The 22271-nt window shown below is 37.5% G+C and overlaps 1 protein-coding gene across 1 annotated transcript in view; it reads right to left on the reverse strand.

Moving 5' to 3' along the window:
* Diaph3 (diaphanous related formin 3) overlaps positions 1-22271 on the reverse strand; it is a 454769-nt gene that overhangs the window by 339533 nt on the left and 92965 nt on the right. The window contains exon 5 of the mRNA XM_021202828.2: positions 17145-17275. Coding sequence (XP_021058487.1) covers positions 17145-17275 — 131 coding nt within the window. The remainder of the gene's footprint in view (positions 1-17144; positions 17276-22271) is intronic.

Here is a 22271-nt window from a genome sequence, read left to right on the forward strand (position 1 = left end):
AAGGCCAGCCTGGTCTACAAAGTGAGTTCCAGGACAGCCAGGGCTACACAGAGAAACCCTGTCTCAAAAAAAAAAAAAAAAAAAAAAAAAAAAGGGCAAGAGTAGGATGTCACCCAAAGATGGCATCTTATGGATATTGTTTCTTAATGCCCACAAGTTAGCACACCCCTGCCACCCCTGTTCCCTGCGCTCCACACCAGGACTCTTTGTCTCTGCTCCAATGAGTACAGAGTCAAAGTCATGTTCTTAGGTGGCTTTCCCAGGATTGTGATAAAACATTCTGACCAAACAACTTGGAAAAGGAAAGGAGTTATTTGACATATGCTTTCTGATGACAGTCCTTCATTCCAGAAAACCAGAACATGAACTCAAATAGAAACCCAGAGGCCAAAACTAGAGCAGACGCCACAAAGGAATATAACTAAATGGCTTGCTCCCATGGCTTGCTATTTTATACAACCCAGGTCCAACTGCCCAAAGGTAGTGCTCATGGGAGTCTGGGCTCTTCCCACATCGAATATTAATCAAGAAAATGTGCCACATGCTTGCCTCTAGGCCAATCTGATGGAGGCAGTTCCTCTTCTCTGACAACTCTAGCTTGTGTCCAGTTGACAAGCTCCATCAGACTTCCACATTAATTATACCAAAATTTTCTAAATGAAAAGTGACTATGTCAACAAATATTGCAGTTGTCACTATAATCCCTCTGTCCAAATTTTTCTCAGATTTTTTTACTTTTCTAATCAAGTGTTAGATTTTGGCCAGTGGTTATTTTGGAATAATCCATTTGATTATATAACTTTTCTTCTTTGGCTTAAGATACAGTTCATTAACTAACAATCTTTTCATATTATCTAAGATGGACTATTCAGAGATTATTCAGTATACTTCACATTTTCAGTGTTGCATGGTCTTCAGCTAGTTTAATTATCTGGTTAACAACTTAACAAAATAAACTAAAATATTTCTTAATGGTCTACTTCTTTGAAGAGACTTACAGATTGGGTAATAATTCTTCATTAAATGTGTGATACATTCTCAAGGGAAATCATCTGCACCTGAACACTGTTAGGGAGATATTTTAATTAGGAACTTCATTGACTCAGTACTTAAAGAACTATCTAAACTCTCTACTTTTCATATTCTAGTGCATGCTACATAATGGTCTAATACTTTTCAAAACATTAATTTGATCCAATTTATTCAACTTGTGTACTTAAAGCTGTTTACAATTGTAGTAATCTATTCTGCGTTATTCTACCAAAATGCATGTGCCCAGGGACATCATGAAAAGATGGTATATTTAGTTCACTGGAGACAGAAAGTCCTATATTGGACAGCCTCGTGTGTTCAGTATCGGGGGGCGGGGGGGAAGTATCACATGGGACATGCCTGAGGGGAAAACGACACAGCAAGATGGAAAATCTTTTTTAAAAAAATATCATATTATTCCAGCTTGTAAAGTAATCATCTCAAACAATCCACTCTTGGTTTCAACGATTGCCTTTACTGTTTCTATCTTCTTTATTTATATTTTCAGATTGATTCTTTTCATCCCTTTACCTACTTTAGCAATTTTTTCTTGGCTTGGTTTCCCCTTTCTTCCCTTTGGCAGCCCATGGGAAATCATACGGAAGCTGATTTTTACTGAGGTTTACTTGAGCTCTCCCTCTTTCCTAATCTGTCTGGTGCTATACATTGCCCTCTGAGTACAGCTCTAGTTGTATCACACATTTTGAATTGTCAAAATGTGTAATAAAGTAAATTGTACATTATACGTTATATTTCCCTAGATACTGCTTTATGAATAGAAACAGTTCTATGAACCATAAACTGTTTATGTATATTGTTTTACAAGTGTACAATAATCTTTCTAAATATGTATTATTGAGTTCCAGGTTTTTTGTAGTGTTTTTAAATTGACAAGATTTACTTTATGGCATGGGATATGGCTTATCTTGATCTGTGCTTCATGGCTGCATTAGAAAAACTGGTTCTATTATTCTTTGTTTGACAGCACTTAAATGTTTTACATTCTCTCACTTAAAGGTGTTGAGTTCTTCCTAGTTGTTAGTGTTCAGTACATACAATGGGAACATAATACAGCATCAGACCTTTGTATGGCATCAGCCACTTGCCTAGCACTGCTTGTATAGACCTCTCATGACCTAAGATACTTAAAATCCCATACAATGTGTGGGGTACTTTTATTCTGCAAATTTCCTAGGCATAAATTTTGGCTTCTTGCTTGGATGTCTGGTACTCACTTGTACGTAAGTGTGGATTTAACCATAAGCACATTCCTGTTACTTTCCAGGGTCTGTAAAGCTACAGGCTCACATTAGATAATTCTAGGATTTTGGTGTCTACTGATTTTTTTTTTCTTCATCTAATATGGAATGTTCTGGTATGACTAAAAACATGGGAGATTTGGGGTATAAGACACAGAATCATAGTTAAATTTCTCACTTTAGCTGATTTTAGTATAGTGCCACTGGAAGAGGAGAAGGTACCTAAGCTGTCAAGTAGGAACATAGGCAAACAGAGGAGGGTTGTCCAATGACTGGGAACCTGGCCTCCACAGATTGATCCTAGCAGGCAGGAGCATGACTGTCTTGTTAATCTTTACCACATAACCTCTACTGACAAGAGAAAGTGGGTTAAAGGTGTTACTGTGGTGCTGGTGAACCAGGCTGGGAATGAGAAAGAGTGTCTCCTCTACTGTAGAAATGAAGGTCCACAATTCCTGCTATGTTGTTCACAAGTGAGGAGGAAAGAGCCACAGGTTTCTTCTATGGTTTTTTTTTTTTTCAGATAAACTGATGCTTACAGAGGTCTACCTGACCTAGTAGGAGGCCAGAGACAAACCCAATTACAAGAAAACTTGGCCTACAATCAATATAGAAAAATACGTCTGTAAGTTAGATTTTAAATACGGATTGTACTACTACTTTTATTTTAAGATGTGTTTGTTCTCACACAGGAGTGTATACAAGTACATGTAGCTGCACAGACATTCTTAACCATCCTCCACCTATGCAGATAACTTAATTATGCATATGCAATATTTATTAATGCCTGTGGCTAACATTCAGAGCTAATGTTCTGTTTACTAACACATCCACACATTTTGGTTCCCATGAAAAGTCAATGGAATTTGTTTCCAAATCCATTCTTAGCAATTGTGCTGCTTCTGTGAATGATGGTAGTGGTGGAGGTGGAGGTGATATGATGTGATGAAGCTGTAAGAGTATATAAGCATGTAATGTACCATGTGGGGGAAAGCTATTGCTTTTGTAATACCTAGACTAAGGCTCCGGAAAAGCTCAAATTTTCCGCAACTTTGTAAAATGTTTCCATATTTTAAATTGCTACAGAAGCAGAGGTGAGTGCTACTATGAATAAGTGGAACACAAAACCTAAAACATTATTGCAAACAACAGGAATTTTGTTCTGAGAATCATCTGCTTAGAATTTACTAGGTTAATGTTCCATGTGAAAGCACCAAAATCAGAAACGTAATAAAGTGTATGGCTCGTGCAATCAGTATACTCACCTACACCAAAACAAGTTCTAGGTCCCACATCACACGTCTAGACAATGGATGTGGGGATGAGGCGGAGCAAGAACTGAGACTGGACAGGCTGGGGACCTAAGAGAAAAGCAAACACTACTCTTCTGCTGAAGGATCACAGCCATAACATGATGCCTGCATGTCAATCATGATCCTGCTCTGCCATCTTCAGAAAAGCTTCCTCCTATAGTAGCTGAGAACTAATAGACTCACAGCTGGACAAAGTAGGGAGGAAGTGACCCTGGGACACACAATCATACATTCAATGCCCCTACTGAACACTTTCCCTCAGGGCTCAGGGAACGCTGCAGAAGAGGAGACAGAAAATGTGAAAAAAAACAGAGTAGATGGAAGACAAGGAAACAAGGCCTTCTGAACACAGCAGGACCGATGGACATACAAACTCACAGATGCTGCAGCAGCAGCATGCACACAGGACCTGCACAGATATGGGCCAGATGGGGTCACAACGCTCAGGAGACATAGGCATCCAGTTCCCAGCCTAGCCACTGTCTCCAATGAACTGTTTGCATGGAAAGACTAATTTTCTCCAATGGAATCTCACTGGGGCTACAAACCACAAGGGCAGGGCCCATGCCCAGAAGTAGATAGTCAACACAAGATGAACTCAATGGCACATTCGGAAGTTCTTTGCCAGGTGTTATTTTTGTTTGTTTTGGGTTTTGGCTTTGGGGGGGTTTTATCCTTATGTTGGGGATGAGGAGGTTAACCTTTTGAACGAAAAAGTGGAACAGAAAGCAAGGCACCAAAAGGCTCCTTCGACTTCTTGAAGAGTCCTAATCTAATGTACACAGCATTAGATCTAAGATGCTCCCAGAACACAGGCAAGACAACAAAAAAGAACCCAGGCCATGGTGGTGTCTTCATGGAAGTCCGAACAGGGCAATGACTGCCCCTTCCTCCTGAGTTATGTCAGCGGGCAGGGATTTCTTTGGGCCGCAATGATTGTGTGGCAAGATACAATTGACCAAGGATTTAGGGGCTAGGGATTGGCTTAAACACTGAATATATACTTATGCACCCTGACTCTGGAGTCTGTTTTCCCAGAATTCATGACATGACTCTCTCATGCCTCTCAACCCCGACTCCATCCTCGGCCCTGTTCATACAACCTTTGTGTATATTTTACAATTTATGTTTTTGTGTTTTATTGGATTAAAATGTGTGTCAAAGTCTGTTTCTGAGTCTATATGTGTGTTTTGCCCTTTTGCCCCCTGGCTCTTTTTCTGTTTGTTTTGTCCTATTCCAGTTTGTTAGTTTTTGATTTAGCTTCTCTTTCTTTCTCTCTCTCTCTCTCTCTCTCTCTCTCTCTCTCTCTCTCTCTCTCTTTCTTCATGGAAGAAAAAGGACAAAGAGAAAGAAAGGGTTTCAATGGAAGGAGATCTGTGAGAAATTGAGGGAGTGAAAACGGCAATCAGAATATATTGTATAGAAAAATCTATGTTAAATAAAAGAAAAATAGAGAACCATGAAAAATAAATTAAAAAAAATTAAAAAACTGTCTAGATAAGTGTTCTCAACCTTCCTAATGCTGCGACCCTTAAATAAAGTTCCTCATGCTGTGGTGACCCCAACATAAAATTATTTCCATTGCTCCTCTATAACTATAAGGTATGTACTGTTATGAATCATGATGTAAGATATCTGATATCTGATATCTGAATCATGTGCAAGATATCTGATATGGAACACAACTATGAAAGGGTCACTCAATCCACAGGTCTAAATGAAGAATGTTTATGTTTTGAACTGTAAAAATAGAGTATTGGAATCATTTTTTAATGACATCATGCTCTCAGAAATGTCAAATTACTAAGCAACGCCATTGAGCAGTAGGACTTCTTTGTGGAACTGTCTTCTCTTTTTCACTCTCACAAAAATCACATGAAGTCACTGTGTATAAACAGGTATTAGCTAGTCTTCATTATCTTTAATATAAAGTCATATTTATTTCATATAAGGAAAATAAGAGGTCACAAGGGAAATTCTAATGTTTAATTACCCAAAAGAATAATGTAACATGAATATAAACAAAGACAAAGTATACTTTGCTCAATGTCCACAGAAACGTCATAACGACAGAAGGATGTGGGATATGGCAGCATTGCACACATGTAACAAACTATCAAATTTCAAACCCTAGACTTAGAAGGTCGGCTTTAATCCTGTATAGTATCCAGCTCTAATTTACATTCCTCTGTCAGCATCATACATCACTGATGCTGACTTTAAGTCGAGCCCATTTTAGGCTCTCCTTTTCACCTACCCTGAGCAAGGTGACTAAACAATTGAACTGCTCTGAGAGGACAGGAAAGCAATTAGCATGTTCTGTAGGGCAAAACACTCAAATATCCACATCCCATTCAATGTCCAGGTCACAAAAACTTACAGGAAAAGAACCCCCCCCCCAAGAAGATTAAAAACTAAATAATGACCTTGTAAAAAGCATACCAAACTTCAAAAATAAAACTTATTATTTGAGTCAACTTTCTGGAAAAAAATGACATATTTAAAATAAACACTTGTTCCTACAACGCACATTAAACACGACCCTAGAGGAACAAGCAGCAATTGATTCTCATTGTGGCTTTCTAAGAGATTCAAAGTCGTGACATCTGGGGGGATATTACAAGTCAGACCCACGGGAAGCAGGTGGAAAGGACTGGCAGGGTAATACACCTACAGCTGAGAGCACAGCCCTGCTGAGAGCAGCACGCTGCGCACACCCAGGGAGAACCAACCTCACAACTCCAAGAAGCACCAGAACAACAATGTTCCCATGGCACAGTAACTCAGAGCAAGTAGGCTTCTAGCTAGCAAATGCAGGATCATCAGGAGTGCATGAAAAGACTAAATTATGCACCTTCAACTTATGTGAAAGAATCTATATTACATTTCAGGCCCACTATCCTATGTTACAGTCCTACACACATGTCAGTAAAGACCAACATCCATGTCAGTACAGCCCAATATGAGTAAGATCAGTCCTGATTAAATCCAAGATCTGCCGTTAATTCTACAATTGCCTGGCTTCTTTTGTGTCTTCAGCCATAAAGCCAGCCTGTCCACAGCCTGTCTCCCACATAACACACAAATCAATTCCTTCTATCAAGGACCCTCTACTTTTCCTTCCTTAAGCCCTCACTAATTTAACCCAAGTCTCTTAGGCAATTTCACTCCAAAATCACCAGCCTCTTTTAAACCCACGTGTTGCTCAATATTCAGTCTATCTTTTCCCAACCACATCACCAACAACTGTTCTTCTCAAAGGTCAACAACCCCTACTGTTAGCAGGAGCAGTGTTGTGTCCCACATCACGTTGCTTCTTTCTGAAGTAGTCTCCACTGGTTCAGAGAATCAGCCTTTTGTGTTCTTATCCCACACTAGCTATACCTCATCTGTTATTCTGGTAATCCGAGCTGTACTCAACTGTTTCTTTCTGGATGCTGTGAACCTGGAATCCTTGTAGCATTTATCTTTGCTCTCTGGCCTTATGCATGACACCTGAACTGAGATGTCATCCACTAAAGGAGTGTTTTAATTAACAATTTCCAATACAACTATCAACACTTCTGCCTACCCATTTGTTCAAGGCAGAAAGCTTGGTACCACTCTTGAGTTCCTTTCCATCCATAATCTGTACGAGTTCACCAGTATGTTCCACAGTTTCTACCCCCAATTTATCAACCCACTCCTTTTGTCATCCACATTTCTACAACCCTCCTCCAAGCTACCCTTAGCATTCCTACCACTAGTGTGTCATACTGCTGGGGTCCCACTTTGTGTGCATGAGAAAGTGAGGAATGATGGTGGGATACTAGCAAAGGAACCCAGAGCACTGCACATACCAGGGAAATACTCCATATCACTGAGCTACACCTCCAGCTACGAAGAAGTACAAGTGCTCCTTGAAAAAGCTGACTATCACTATTCTGTAACTTTAATTTTTTTTCAAGCCCCAAGAGGGTAGATTAGGGGGAATAAATTATGGAGTGTAAAAAAATAAATTAAAAAAAAATGTATAGTCCAAGTGGCTTACCAAAAGCGAGCAATTTCAATTTCATATTCAATTGCTCAGTCAACCTGGCACATATTAAGTACTCTCATAAGCCACATTTGGTAAGAGGCTCAGTAGCAAACAACATAGACAAACTTTGATTCCACTGTTGCATAAGGTTCTGATTCATCTCTATTCCTGCAGAAGTGCTTCAGGGCATCGCAGTTACTCTAAGACTCAGTTGGGTGTTCTGTTGTTGTTGTTGTTTACTGTCATTCCTACAAATCTTTTTTTTCACTATTTTTTATTATTATTTTCTTTATTTAAATTTCAAATGCTATTCCGAAAGTTCCCTATACTCCCCCTGCCTCTGCTCCCCTACACACCCACTCCCACTACTTGGCCCTGGCCTTCCCCTGTGCTGGGTCATATAAAGTTTGCAAGACCAAGGGGCCTCTATTCCCAGTGATGGCCGATTACGCCATCTTCTGCTACATATGCAGCTAGAGACACAAACTCAGGGGGTACTGGTTAGTTCATATTGTTGTTCCACCTACAGGGTTGCAGCCCCCTTCAGGTCCTTGGGTACTTTCTCTAGCTCCTCCATTGGGGACCCTGTGTTCCATCCAATAGCTGACTGTGAGCATCCACTTCTGTGTTTGCCAGGCACTGGCATAGCCTCACAAGAGGCCGCAATATCAGGGTCCCTTCAGCAGAATCTTGCTGACATGAGCATTAGTATCTAGGTTTGGTGGCTGATGATGGGATGGATTCCCGAATGGGGTAGTCTCTGGATAGTCCATCCTTTCATCTTAGCTCTAAATTTTGTCTCTGTACCTATATCCTTTCATGAGTATTTTGTTCCTTATTCTACATTCCTACAAATCTTAACAATGACAATAGATAGTACCTGTTTGTTTTCAACATGCTCTGTCCAAGTAACATAAGAAAGTCCAAATCCATGACCAATACAGATACTGATCTGGACTCTTTTATTTTACAGTGTTTTCTGAATTGAACTCAAAAATCCCTCCTACTGTCAACATTCTGCTCACCTCTGTGAGGCTTCTTCTGATGTATAGATGGCATGTCTTTGTGTGTGTGTGTGTGTGTGTGTGTGTATAAAAGGGAAGAGTAAGACAAATGTTTTCATTAAATCCTTTACACAACATAACTACAAATACACTAAAACACAGAAGAAAGGGCAAACAATTAGCATGAAAACAATTATGTCAAGTCTGTCTGTAAGACAGTAGGAAATCTAGTTCTTGAAGGTCAGTATCTTTTGTTACTGTCTCTTTAGCAGTAAGCTATATTTAGTTTTCATTTATAGGTTCTACTTGATTCTGTGTAGCTAACAACTAAAATATTCATTGTTCAAGTTCAATCATCTATACTTCAACCACACCTCCCACTTCTCAAATGGCCAATAACCACATGTGGAAGTGGCTAGTTCATCTCACAGTGTGGACACACCATGACTATCAATCAATGAAAAGATTTAGTAACAACATAAAACTGGAGGCTTTGAACTCTGCTATATTGTCACTGACGTTGTGTTAATGGTATTTTTATTTAAAGAAGTCTATCTTGGTCTTCCAAACAGCAATTTCTATCTTATATTAAATAGATTGGGAAGGAGATACAAACATATGTATGTGTTAGTTCTTATAATACACCAGGAAAACGTTACAATTCTAGGAGCTTTAGGGTCAAGTACAAATTGAGCTGAACGGTTCTGTTTTACCGTCTACAGAATATACATACTGATTTGTTAAAAGCAATTGCAGAATTTCCAGTGTGCTCTACTTTGATTGTCAAGTTTGCATTCAAAGTGAAACCTTTTAAGGCACAAGTAAAGTTAGTTCAGAGACCAAGTATTTAACACACATTTAGCTATGCTGATAAAGTCAGAATGAAGCTGCTGTATGACGATAAACAAAGAGGAAGCCTCCTCATGGGGAGAAAGTTCAGTAGGTCGTCTTGGGTCTCACTTAGCTTACCAAGGCAGCAAAAGCAGCAGCATGGGGCGGGGAGGAGAGTGCCATGGGGTTTCCATGGAAACACTAACACACATTCTCTTCTAGCATATTTGTCATTAATATTCGACTCATTTAAATTACTTTTAGAAAGGACTTCAAAACTGTCTAAAAGGATATCAACAACAAATATCCTTATAAGGAGTAATACGTACTATAAAAATTATGAAGCCTGAATATTAATAAAGACATAAATAATAAAAGGCATATTCTAAGATGCATGGCACTATCTAAAGAAGAAGGCAAAGATAAATATTAACACCATACATTACAGTTTTTACTACTTATAAAACAATTCTTTAAAATGTTTTTTAGAAGTAGGCACATCTCTCTGAGGAAAATAGTACTCAAAAAAAAAAAAACAAAACACAAAAGAATCGCACTAACACTTTTAACCTACCTAAGGGGACGTTTCTATCACTATTAGGATACTAATTCCTGGCTCTCAGCAGCCATGCTGAAGGCATCAGAGGACTGTAGCTATATCCCTGCCTGGCAGGCATGCCTCCTTTCTCCTTCTACTGTCCCTTCATAACTGATAGAAAGCCCACTCAATCTTTATTCTTCAAAAAGGACTTCTTGCCAAAGGCAACCTGCCTAGACTACTCTTTTCTACTCTCAGGGCCATCTTGATATCCATGCCCAATTACCCTCCGGAACACTATTTGTTTCTTTCATGGAATATTATCGTATTGGACACTGAGGTGGGATAACCAAAGAGACTGTGTAAATGTAGTCAGAGGGCACACATAAGACCTAAGTTCTCTAGATGGTGCTGTCTAATAGAATTCTCATCCTGACAGAAATGGCCTCTATGTACTGTCTGGTACAGCATCCACTATTCACATGTGGCTCCTGAGCAATTAAAAAGGTGGCACTTTCTAATTTAATGTTAATTAATTAAATATAAATAACCACTGTGACTAGCAGCTAAACAAGAGAAGGAAGCAGTCTAAGATCTGGCAGAGAGACACAGAAAAAGAACACAAAAATGTGGGTCTCCTAGGGAACTTCTACTACACCATTTCAGAAGTGATCATTACAGACACTACCATAAACATGGGTATATTCTTCTCAGATGCTTTTTATCATTAGTATTTTTTTAAATACGCATCTCGTATCTTAATTCAAAAATTTAAAACACATCACTAGAAGAAAAACTACCTAGGGCATATTTTTAAAAAAAGGAGGGATACTGAGTAACATAAAAAAGCATCTATGTTACTACTATAACAGCATAACAATTTTTAAAAAGCAGAAATACACACATACAAAAAACAGTAATAACTTGCTACTGTGAGTGTTCCTAAAAATTTATGGACCAAAAGTAGTTTTCACTTTTCTAATGCATCATTCAGAGAAATTAAGACTTAATGAGTATATAGTTTAAGATTCATTATTATTTTCTAGTGTTAAATGACATGTTCTCAATCGCCCTCCCAACATTCACTAAAATACAACTTGAAATTTCTACCTACAGTGTTAAGAAAAAGTTTCCTTATGTTGTAAAATCTACAAGTCAAACGTGGTGGGACACCCCTGTGATTCCATCACTGATTCCACTTCAAGGCCAGTTTGAAGCACAAGGTGAGAACCTGTCTCAATTAAAATAAACATCATGATGGAGGTGTGGGGGGTGATTTAAAATGAGAACTAAATACAGAGAGTAAAAGAGAAAAGCCAGCCCCAAGACTCTTTTATTCCACTGAACATGTATAAAGCTCCAGAAATCTAATGCCCTCTGTGAGACAACTGTGATTTAGAGTGCACTGTCAAGCCCAAACAGACTGGGAAATGCTGGGATCTCAAAGATATACATCTTCAGTAAGATGGTCACCTAACAGTCCAATGAAGGTAGACTACAAGAAAACTGGTTCTGAGAACTTAGAACAAATAAAGGAGTAGAGAGAAAAAATAGCAAGTATAAATCACAGGACTAGAAAAGGGGTATATACAGTGAAAAGGGTCTGATGTACATATCCTAAATAGGAAAAGGCTATCTTAAGGGCAAATGTCTGAAATTTTCAGAAAAGAAAAAAAAAACTGGAAAAGATAAACTATTGAAAGAACTTTAATCAATCTCTAAAAAAGGAAATTCTATCATTAGAAAAGTACTCTAACACCAAGGACATAGAAAAGAACTAAGAGAGATACGGCAGATGTTCTATAAAGGAACGTGCTTTAGATGGGCCAAACTCTCAGAGAGAGAAGAGAAAATATGCACATGCTAAGAAAACATCTGCAAGAAGCATGTTCTCTGCATCATGTGAGCCTCCCTTCCAAAGCACAGGGAGATAAAACTTCAAGCAAGAATTAGTCAGAGAAAGACATTACCATCAACAAACTCTAAGGAACTCTAAGGGTACCTGAAGTAATATCTACATATACTGTTAAAAAGAAAAGGATACAATTAAAATATCACTCAACTTAGTATCTAAATTAGTCACTGATATTCAAGTATACCTTAACTCAAAAGAAAACTAAAGATTAGTACTTATTTCTTTTTTTAGGTTTTTCGAGACAGGGTTTCTCTGTGTAGCCCTGGCTGTCCTGGAATTCACTTTGTAGACCAGGCTGGCCTCGAACTCAGAAATCCGTCTGCCTCTGCTTCCCGAGTGCTGGGATTAAAGGCGTGTGCCACCATGCCCAGCTAGTACTTATTTCTTTTTTTTAATTATATGCTTATGTAATTAAAACAAATTTCAGTTTATTATAGAATCAGAAGAAACTCATGATTTTAGTAAAAAAAAAAAAAAAAAAGAAAGAAAAATTAAGTAAGAAATCAAAAATCTATATACAAAATAAGGATAAAGGAGAAGAAAGCATGAACAGAAGGAAATGGGGGAAGCAAGCATGCAGCAGGTAAACAGAGAGTTCAATGTGGGAACTCAAAAGCAAGTGCAGAATAGGAATTCCAATGCATAGTTAAGTTACTACAAAAAAAAAACTACCAGTAAGGAACAAAGATTATCGAACTATAAACAAAGCAAATTATTACTTGTGATAAGCATGCACAGCTATACACACCAACATTAGCAAAAGCAAGAACTGCAATAGTGAAGGAAATGACAAAACCTCTAGACGGGTATGTAGAAGAGAAATCCACTTCAATCATGCTAGAAAAGACAAAGGAAAGAAAGACAAGTCATCAGATTGGTGAAATGGCTTCACAATTAGAGGAGCTTGGGATCCCTAGATCCCACTGTACACATCACTCGCAATCACGAGGGAAATAAATTTTAAAAATCAGTGAGATAAACCAAGTTACATGAATGGTGAAAATGCAGTGGAAAGAAAAGGAATGGGAAATTCAAGTATCAGGACAGAACGTACCACAGGACAGGGTGGGTATATGATGTTTTTTCTAGGGATATGAACTTTTCAAGACTACAATAGTCCATAAACCAACCCTGTTGGTTGACGTTTTACTGTAACTGTAAACAGTCCTTTCAAAAATTTTTTAATATTTTGCTTTTAAAAATTAAAGCAGATCAAACATACTAGTCCCGTCAAAACCTTTGTCTTAAAAGGCTTCTTCAGGTCACACTGGTCCCACTAAACACACTGCTTGCCACCAGCTTTAAACACTAAGGGGGACAGGCTTTGTGTTATTCAGCCAATAATGTTGACAAATTGGACTATGGAGTTGACACTCAATATACTAAATAATGATATACAAACATGTCTACTTATTTGGGTGGAAACCTATTTCCCTGAAAAAATTCACTGAAATAATTTTGTAAATGTTTTATCAAGACAATCAAACCTACCTTTTAAATAGCCTAAGAAAATGTCTGCAAAAGTAAGAAAACATCTCTTCTAAAACTGAAAAAGCACAATGTATATACAAAAAAAAAAAAAAAAAACCAAAGATCAAAAAACAATGACTTCATTAGTGATTTTCATCAGAGAGATTTTTCCCTTGACAGGTGAACCAAAATTAGAAAGCGAAGATGCATCCAATAGCTAATCTGACATATTCATAGGTGGGTAAGACCTATAAATGCTTGAAATCAATCATAATGATGTTAGTGTCTATCTGGTTTTGCTTTTACACAACGTATTCAATCACTCAAACAGAACTATTGGCTTTGTCAAAATTCACTGAAAGTTATATTTGGTAATTTGAAAAAATTAATCTTTTCACCAGTGTTCAAAACTAGCTACAAACTGTCACAAAGAATACTGAATAATCAATGAACTTCCTCAAACAAAAGAGCTTTACAGACTTCATATCAAATCTTCATAAACATGAGGCAAAGGAGCTGGCCCCTAATACCTGGTTTTCACATACTTCCCTATCCAGGTGATGAAAGGCTAATACTGCTCATATTTGGCAAGCAGTTTCAGAATTTTGATGAGCAGTTCCGAGAAATTCCTTGGCCAGATTGGTGGAGGCAGGACTAATTTAAATGGCAGAAAGGCTAGTTTTCCCTAAATTTGGTGTAAATAAATTCTAATTCTGAAAAAATATTATAGAAAAACCATGGATCAGTTCACTGCATTTTATCCATAGCATTCAAGAATTTTAAGTCCTGTGTGAAGACAAACATTTATAATTTATAATCTTAGAACTTGGGAGCCCGAGGCAGGAAGATTGCAAGTTCCAAGATAGCTACACCAGATCTAAACTAATAAGAAAAAGCACCACCACAACAGGAAGAGAATCGTATCTGTCCAGGGAGAGCAGACAGCTAACAATGATCCAAATCGTTTAACTGGAGGAGCTGCATGCATGCTGTGTGGACAGAAGCAGACATGGACAGCTAACTTTCTGGACAGACTGGATAGAGCATACGAGGAAAGACGGAAGAGCTGGCCATGGACATACAGCAGTGTTACAAGGAAGTCCTCTACTGAAAGAATGGGAGAACAAATAATCAAGAAAGTTCACTTCAGAAAGATTGCTCCATCTAGATTATTATTTTTACTTAAAAGAACTTAATAGAAAAAATGAATTGCAATAATACATCACAAAAAAAAAATCTCTGTACCTGGGGAAAAACTTCTACAAGTATTTAATGGTATTTTAACTATTTTCTTTGTATGAGAATACAGAATATAATTTCTCAGTATTTTGAGGTAAATTTCAATAGATTTTCCAGCCTATCATACTACACACAGATTGATTCATACAAAACCCTTCACTTTTATCTCCTCTTTTATCCGCATCATCTACTTTAAAGGGAGGACGGAGAGGGAAGTAGGAAGAAGCTGGTGGGTGAATAGTTATACTGGGAGAGCAGCCAGCACAATGGCAGCAACCCCGTCTTACTGGCCTTAATCTACCTTTTCTACTGGAAACATATGAAGTCTCCCCAGTTGCCTGTGCTGGACATGATAAGCACACGTGTATAGCTGTCTCCGCCGTTTACCACAAAACACCCCCTTTCACTCCAATTAAACTCCACAGAATCAGGGACGTCCTTCTCAAGACACGCTTCAGAGAATAGTAGGTTCTCAGTAAGCATTTGTGCATGTGTGTGCACGGGACATTCTGCTGTGTGCACACGTATACATAGGAGGTGTGCGCACCACGAGTTCATGTCAGGTGTCTTACTCAGCTCACTCTCCACCTTATTTGTGGAGACAAGGTCTCTCGCTGAGCCCAGAGCTTGTCACTCGGTCTAAACTGGTTGGCCAGAATCCATAGGGATGCTTATGGTTCTGACAGCCATACATGGCCACATCCTGTCCTTTACACGAGCACGGGGAATCCACATTCAGGTCCCTATGCTTGAATTCCAAACACATTACTAACTGTGCCATCTCCCCAGACTCTAATAAACATTCTTAAATCTATGTATTTTACAAGTATAAATTGAGCTAGAAGCACAAGTTACTCATTTTACAAATATACCTGTTAAATCCACTATTCAATCTAAAGCTAAAACAAAGTAGAATAGAGGAGACAAACCATCTCTATTCTAGTGCAGTTTTATGGGTGTTTCCTTTTGGTGTGTTTGTTAAACTGTGGCCTACATACAGCTGGGAGATGAAGGCTTTTCTGTGTGCTGTTCATCAGTCTATTAAATATGTGGGAAATGAAAGAAAGTTGTTGGTTGAAAAAAATGAAGGTTTTATGGGGTTTTTTTGTTTTTTGTTTTTTGTTTTTTGTTTTTGGTTTTTTGGTTTTTCGAGACAGGGTTTCTCTGTATAGCCCTGGCTGTCCTGGAACTCACTTTGTAGACCAGGCTGGCCTGGTATTCACCTCCCTATCTTAAAACCTAAGGCTTTTATGTCAAATATCTTTGTGGTCAAAGACTTTCTCCTCTTATAGTCCAACCTGAAAATGTCCAAAAAAGGACTTATCACAGAGAATCCTCGAGGAAGGTATTCTCCACACCAACACCAACCGCGTGTGCCACTCCACCACGGCTTCCCACTTCTCCACCCGGATTATGGACACACGTATGCACACATACACTCTATCCAAAAACAACTACTCCTTACATAACAAAAAGATGCATTTTCAGACTCCGAGTCCTCAATATTTACTCACAACTGATTTAAGTATTTTCAAGAATATTCTGGTTAAAACAACGACCTAACTCAGAGTTAGCATAAAGTCTCTATAAAACTGAATTCTCTCCTTTAATCTAGCAAAATTTTAAATGGGGTCACTTTTTTAACATAATACTTCTCAAAATTTCTCAAAGGCACCAAAATGTAGCCCAACCTGAAAACATGCAAATTTGATCTATAGAAACAGATATGGTATGGATGTCACATAAAAGACACCCAGCTAAATTTGGATTTCAGATAAGTTTTGTTGTTTTGGTTTTGCCTTTTGGTTGCTTAGTTGCTGGGTTGCTTGTTAAGCTTAAAATTCTAACTTGAATGTACATCCTACCTTCTTGTATTTAAATATAGCAACATTAATCTATGGCCCCTATACATGACAGCATTTTCAAAAGAGGAAAATAATAAACAAGTGGTATGCCTGGCTATGTCAAATAAGAATCAGCATGCATTTTAAGAATATAAAAGTAAAACTTATATTAAATTGATGCATTTTTATAGGATTGTTCTTTCACAATCAAGTTGTTAAGAATTTTATAAAACTGTTTAAGTCCATCAGTTATAATTTTCTGAGACCTTTTGTTTATGAATATATTTTATATTATTTTCCTAATAATTATTTTAGTTTGAGACTATATTACTGCACCATTTCTTCCTTCTCTTTCATCCCCACCCCCCCTCCCATGACTAACCCCCCTTTGCTCTCTTTCAAATTCAAGGGTTTCTTCTTTTGTTACATAGGAGAGAGAGAGAGAGAGAGAGAGAGAGAGAGAGAGAGAGAGAGAGAGATCCTAAAAACATAATTCACCCTGCTTAGCTTGTACGTTACTTGTATGTGTAAGTTTTCAGTAGTGACCACTTCATTTTGGGGTTTTCCCTTGAGAAACTGGTAATGTATACTAGCTATTTGAATTTGGACTAAATAAAACTGGCATTGGTGTTGTCTGTTCTATTAAGTAACATGCTACAGTGATGTCCAGAGATGAGTTACCTCACAGGATTACTGGTCAATGATACTCGGAGTGACTCCAGATACGTGAAAAGTCTCTCGTCTGTGTACCCCATTTTCAGCTCATGGATAAATTCCTGAGGTGAGATCTGTCGGCTACTTCTAAGACTTCCCTGTAAAACAAATCAAAAGAAAGTTTCTTTAACCCAGGTTCCATGAAGATTATCTATAAAATATGAAAATCATCACATCTTTCTTAGTAACAGCTAGATAAAACTAACAAAATTACTATTTTGAGGTGATATCATTCTAATGAAAAAGCTATAAGTTCATAATTTTATTTACAAATGATATTAAAAAGAACGCTGACTGTTTTGAGACTGAAAATAATTGTTTTTTCAAATGTAACATGTCATGGAGAGTTATTAAGTACACACTATTAGAAACATAATAAAGTAATATTTAGGCATATTTGACTATTAGAACTCAATAAAAAACAATTATTTTCATTCTCAAGACCTTTAATGTACTTTTTAATATCATTTGCGAATCTCAAAACATCCTCTGACCAACAATTCAATAGGAGGTAACCAAACCTGGCTTTAAATTTGGCAAATTTATAGCTTCTGGAATAAGTATAAAGCCCTGTGCAGAATAACTCCAAGTAAACTTTTATATGAAAAAAAAAAAAAATGTGGCAGGGGGAGGGGTGTGGGTGGGTGAGGGTGTGAATCATAAAACTCAATTCTGATAACCTTTTGCAAACATGCTAATTTTAGTTATCCCTTGCCAGGCTCCTTTCCTGCCTGCAACACTATTCTTCCTCCCCCTTAAACCCTTCTTTTTATTCTCCTTTCCCATTCTTACCACTGCTGTTCCATCATTCCCACCCCCACCCCTTAAGAGCATGCTCACTCCTCCCCACAAATGGTCCTTTCTACTGGGCTGGATCTACAGATACTCCATATTGCACGCATACACAACACACACACACACACACACACACACGCACAAATTACACTGGAATACTTCAAACAAAATCACAAGAATATACAAAGAGAAAGAAAATAATCAGATGATGAAAAAAGACAGACAATAAACTGGTAAGGTCCCCCTATACTCTTAATTTTACAAGGGGGATTTTGGGAAAATCTAGTGTATATGAAATATGGGTTGAAAGACCTGGAATTCCTTTATTACTTGAAACACATTAAATGACTACTAAATGTGCACACATCAGCTCGGTTTTAATTGTTGAGAAGGCTAGCACACTTTTGGGTACAATTCCCAGTACCATCAAATACACACACACACACACACACACACACACACACACATACACACACACACACACACACACATACACACACACCACAGTATTATAAATAGCAAGTACATCAGTGAGAAAAATAGGCAAATGGGAGAAACAAGGCTAGTCTGAGACATACAATTTTCACTACAGTGATCACTGAAAGCCCCACAGGTGGGATTTCAAAGGCCTCTGTCATACCTGGTGCAGTCAATGTCTAAAGAAACAAAATTGCAGCTAGCACTGGGGCTGAAAGCTTCCAGGCCACTAAAATAGCTTGCAAATAGTATGGACATACAACATAATACCCAAGGAAGACATCAGGGTAACAATAAGGAAAACACTGAGATTAGATGTACAAAGAAAAGGGATTGAGCACAAACAAGGTTAAAAATATAGTATTTTTTGTCTATTTCTTTTGCTTTATTAATTTGCCAAAGCATTATGCAATAAGATATAACTAGTAATGAAAAACAAATTACTTTTATAGAAACTGTTTTTGCTCATGATATCAAAGAATACTACATACTCACTCTAGCTCACTATACTATATAACACTCACTATATCTACTCACTATAACTACCAAAATCTCAGAGTTATTCTCAAAATAGAATAAAGGCTCATTTTCTCATTTACATATTAGTTCTAAAGATGACTGGAATAACCAAGTGAAATGTTAGATCATCTCTGTAGGGAAGTCATTAAAGACAATGGTGCTGGTAGTTACAGGAAGAAAAACCAATGAGCTAAAAAGCCAAACCTCCTAGAAATAAGGAAGACTATTAGTAAATGTTAACATCTCTGTGTGATGCACCCTAGTAGGGCAGCCGTCCATACTGACTAATTCACAGGTCCTTTGCAAGATGCCTCACTCAGTGAATGAATGTGGTTACAAGAAAATGCAAATAAAAGAATGGAAATAAGGATAGAAAAGGAAATCAATTACACTGAAAATATCCGTATTACATACAATAGATTCTGAAACAAATGCTTACTTACAAACATTTAAGATAAAGCACAGGAAAGAAACCAACTAGCTGGGAAATTAATTTTAAAAAATAATTTCCCTACCAAAATAAAAATAAAAGTATAAAGGAAATAAAATTGAGAGGAGGGAAAATGTGTGAAGAAAGAAAAAGCCTCCTCCTCAACCCAGGTTTCGAGTTCCTTTCATTTCCCCTAACTTCAAAGGAAGCAGAGGGTAGAGGGAGATGGGAAGGATACTTGCTGCCACATATCTTGAAATCCATTAGCCATAAAGATGAAAATACTTGAAAAGCTTTATCCCCTGTGGTATCAAAACACATTAGTGAGATAAGGATGCCTGCCTGACATCACAAAAATTAGAAGGATATTTATCCCACATAATTTTTAAATCTTTTTTAATCCCTTGGCGAAATTTATTCTAAAATACCAAATGCAAGATGGAGAAAAGTACAGAGCTTATGCCGTTCATATTCTTTACGAAGGCTATCCAAGGGCATAAAAGGTAATAAGCACACCTTTATTCATACTCCTACCTTGCTATTTGTCTAAACCCAAGTGGTCTCGCTCTTGCTAAGTGACTATTAAAGGTAATAGCAGCCATTTCCTTTGACCTGTCTTGACCAGATCCTTTTGTTCCTGCCTGAGGACCTCCCTCCTTTCATCTCAGCTTAGCTAAAAGGCAAATCCACTAGCCTAGACCATTTCTTTGTACAGTAAGTCAGAATCCCATGTCTGACAAAACAGACATGTACAGTTAGGTACCAGTGGAAAGTAGTGACAGAATGGCCTGCTCACCTCTGTCAAATAATTCAGTGTTTTTTTTTATTTAACTTTGAAGAAGCTTTCACTTTAATGTTGACTTTATTTCTAAAATTATAAAGAGAAAATACTTGGTCTAGATATATATACAAACTCTACGGGGAAATGGCACCTAGAACTACCAGCAAGGACTCATCCCTGACCTCTGTGGGACTAACACTGCTCCATAAGATGGCTTCTAAAATGCCTGCTTAAATGACCTGAGACATACTTCCACAATTGCTGCTCACTCTTATCCTCACTAAAACAGCCCTCAATCCTCAGTGGAAATACAAAAATACACCATGTAGTATTCTCTAGTGTACTTAATACATTAGTCTTTTAACTATGCTTAAATCTATAAAGAGTGCCAATGTTAAAAATACATATCCAAAATATATAACTGCTAAAGATTCACAAAATCAAAAGTTAGGTGACAAATAAAAATAGGCTAAAGTGAAGTTATTTATTAAAATAAGGCCTTCTCTTTGACACTTACTTTGTAATTTAAAGCAGTAAAAGTGAGAAAAAAAAAAAAAAGCAGCTGTGGATATCTGTAGAATACTTGGAATGTCCAATTCTTCAGTGTCTTACATAGCTGTATGAATCTACCTCTAGGACACCTAAGTCCGTAAGCTCGGTCCTTCAGTCTTACATTTTCTTAATTCCATATATATATATATCTCCCAATGCCAAGAATAATTTTAATGAGTTTATGTTAATAATTTAAGAAGATAGCAGAGTCACCACAAGGGTAGTCAGCACATCATTGCCGAGAGAATAATTACAACTTAACTACCATGTGTGCTATTATTCAAATGCATTGCAATAATTCTCTTGAATTTTTAAATGATTTCAAGCATGTCTAATGTCACTGACCAAAAGAAACACTAAGCTATTTCAGCAGCAAATATTACTCATTTTCGGAACAACAACTCAAATCAACTTGTAGGATCAATAAAATCCGTTAACCTCACGTGGTTTTAATACAGACTCAAAACAGAAACATGGAAGCTAAAAGTGCCAGAGACAAGCTCACTGACCACCCAAACTACATTTCACAAGAATCCCTTGTTAAATAAAACATTTAATGAGCACCACTATATACAAAACCCTGCCCTATAGCTCTGGGAACCTGTTTACCTGTATATTTAAAATAGCACATGTTGGGATGGAGAGGTAGCTCAGCAGTTAAGAACAGAATACTCTTGCAGAGAACTTAATTCAGTGTCAGCATCCATATCAGGTGCCTCACAAGCAACTGTAATTAGAGCTCCAGGAGACCCATCATCACTGTCTTCTGAACTGAACAGACAGTTACACTCATATACACTTACCCACACTGACACACCATACACATGATTAAAATTAGTTAAAGTAATTTTTTAAAAAAAAGCACATGCTAAAACTTTAGAATTACCAGATAAAAGGTACAAAGACTAATAATAATAATAATAATAATAATAATAATAATAAAGGTGCCTGTTTAGTTTCTAAATATTCCACAAAGAAAAATGTTAAAACCTGTTAACAAACCATCACTAATTTTAGAAAATTATATATTAATTTGATACAATTTTTAAAAATTCAACATACTTTATACTTTCCCTGTCAGTACTTCCAGGATAAGTACTTATATTGTACTTGTTTTCCTACAATGGTCATTACCTTCAATAATACACTTACTTAAATAAATGTATACTTATTTCTTTGCCTATTTTTATATATGTCCTAATGTGCTTGGGTGTTCCCATTTGTCTGTGCACATGAACGTGCAAGCTAAAGCCATTCTCAGCATCTTCCCTGACTGTTCTCCATCATCAACATGATTAGGGTCCCTTGATGACTGTGAGGCACTGATCCCAGCACTCAACACACACTCTACATCAGTCTCTGCTGCTCCAGCACAGAACTACCCCGTGCTACACGTCTACCCTGCTTTTAAGTGCTCACTGGGGATCCAGACTGGTTCCACAACTTCATACGTGACGGGAAATGTCGTACCTGCTGAGCTATCTCCTTAGCCCTACCATTCCTTTACACACACACACACACACACACATACATACACACA

This window comes from Mus pahari, chromosome 8, assembly GCF_900095145.1.
Source record: "Mus pahari chromosome 8, PAHARI_EIJ_v1.1, whole genome shotgun sequence".
NCBI classification, from domain to species: Eukaryota; Metazoa; Chordata; class Mammalia; order Rodentia; family Muridae; genus Mus; species Mus pahari.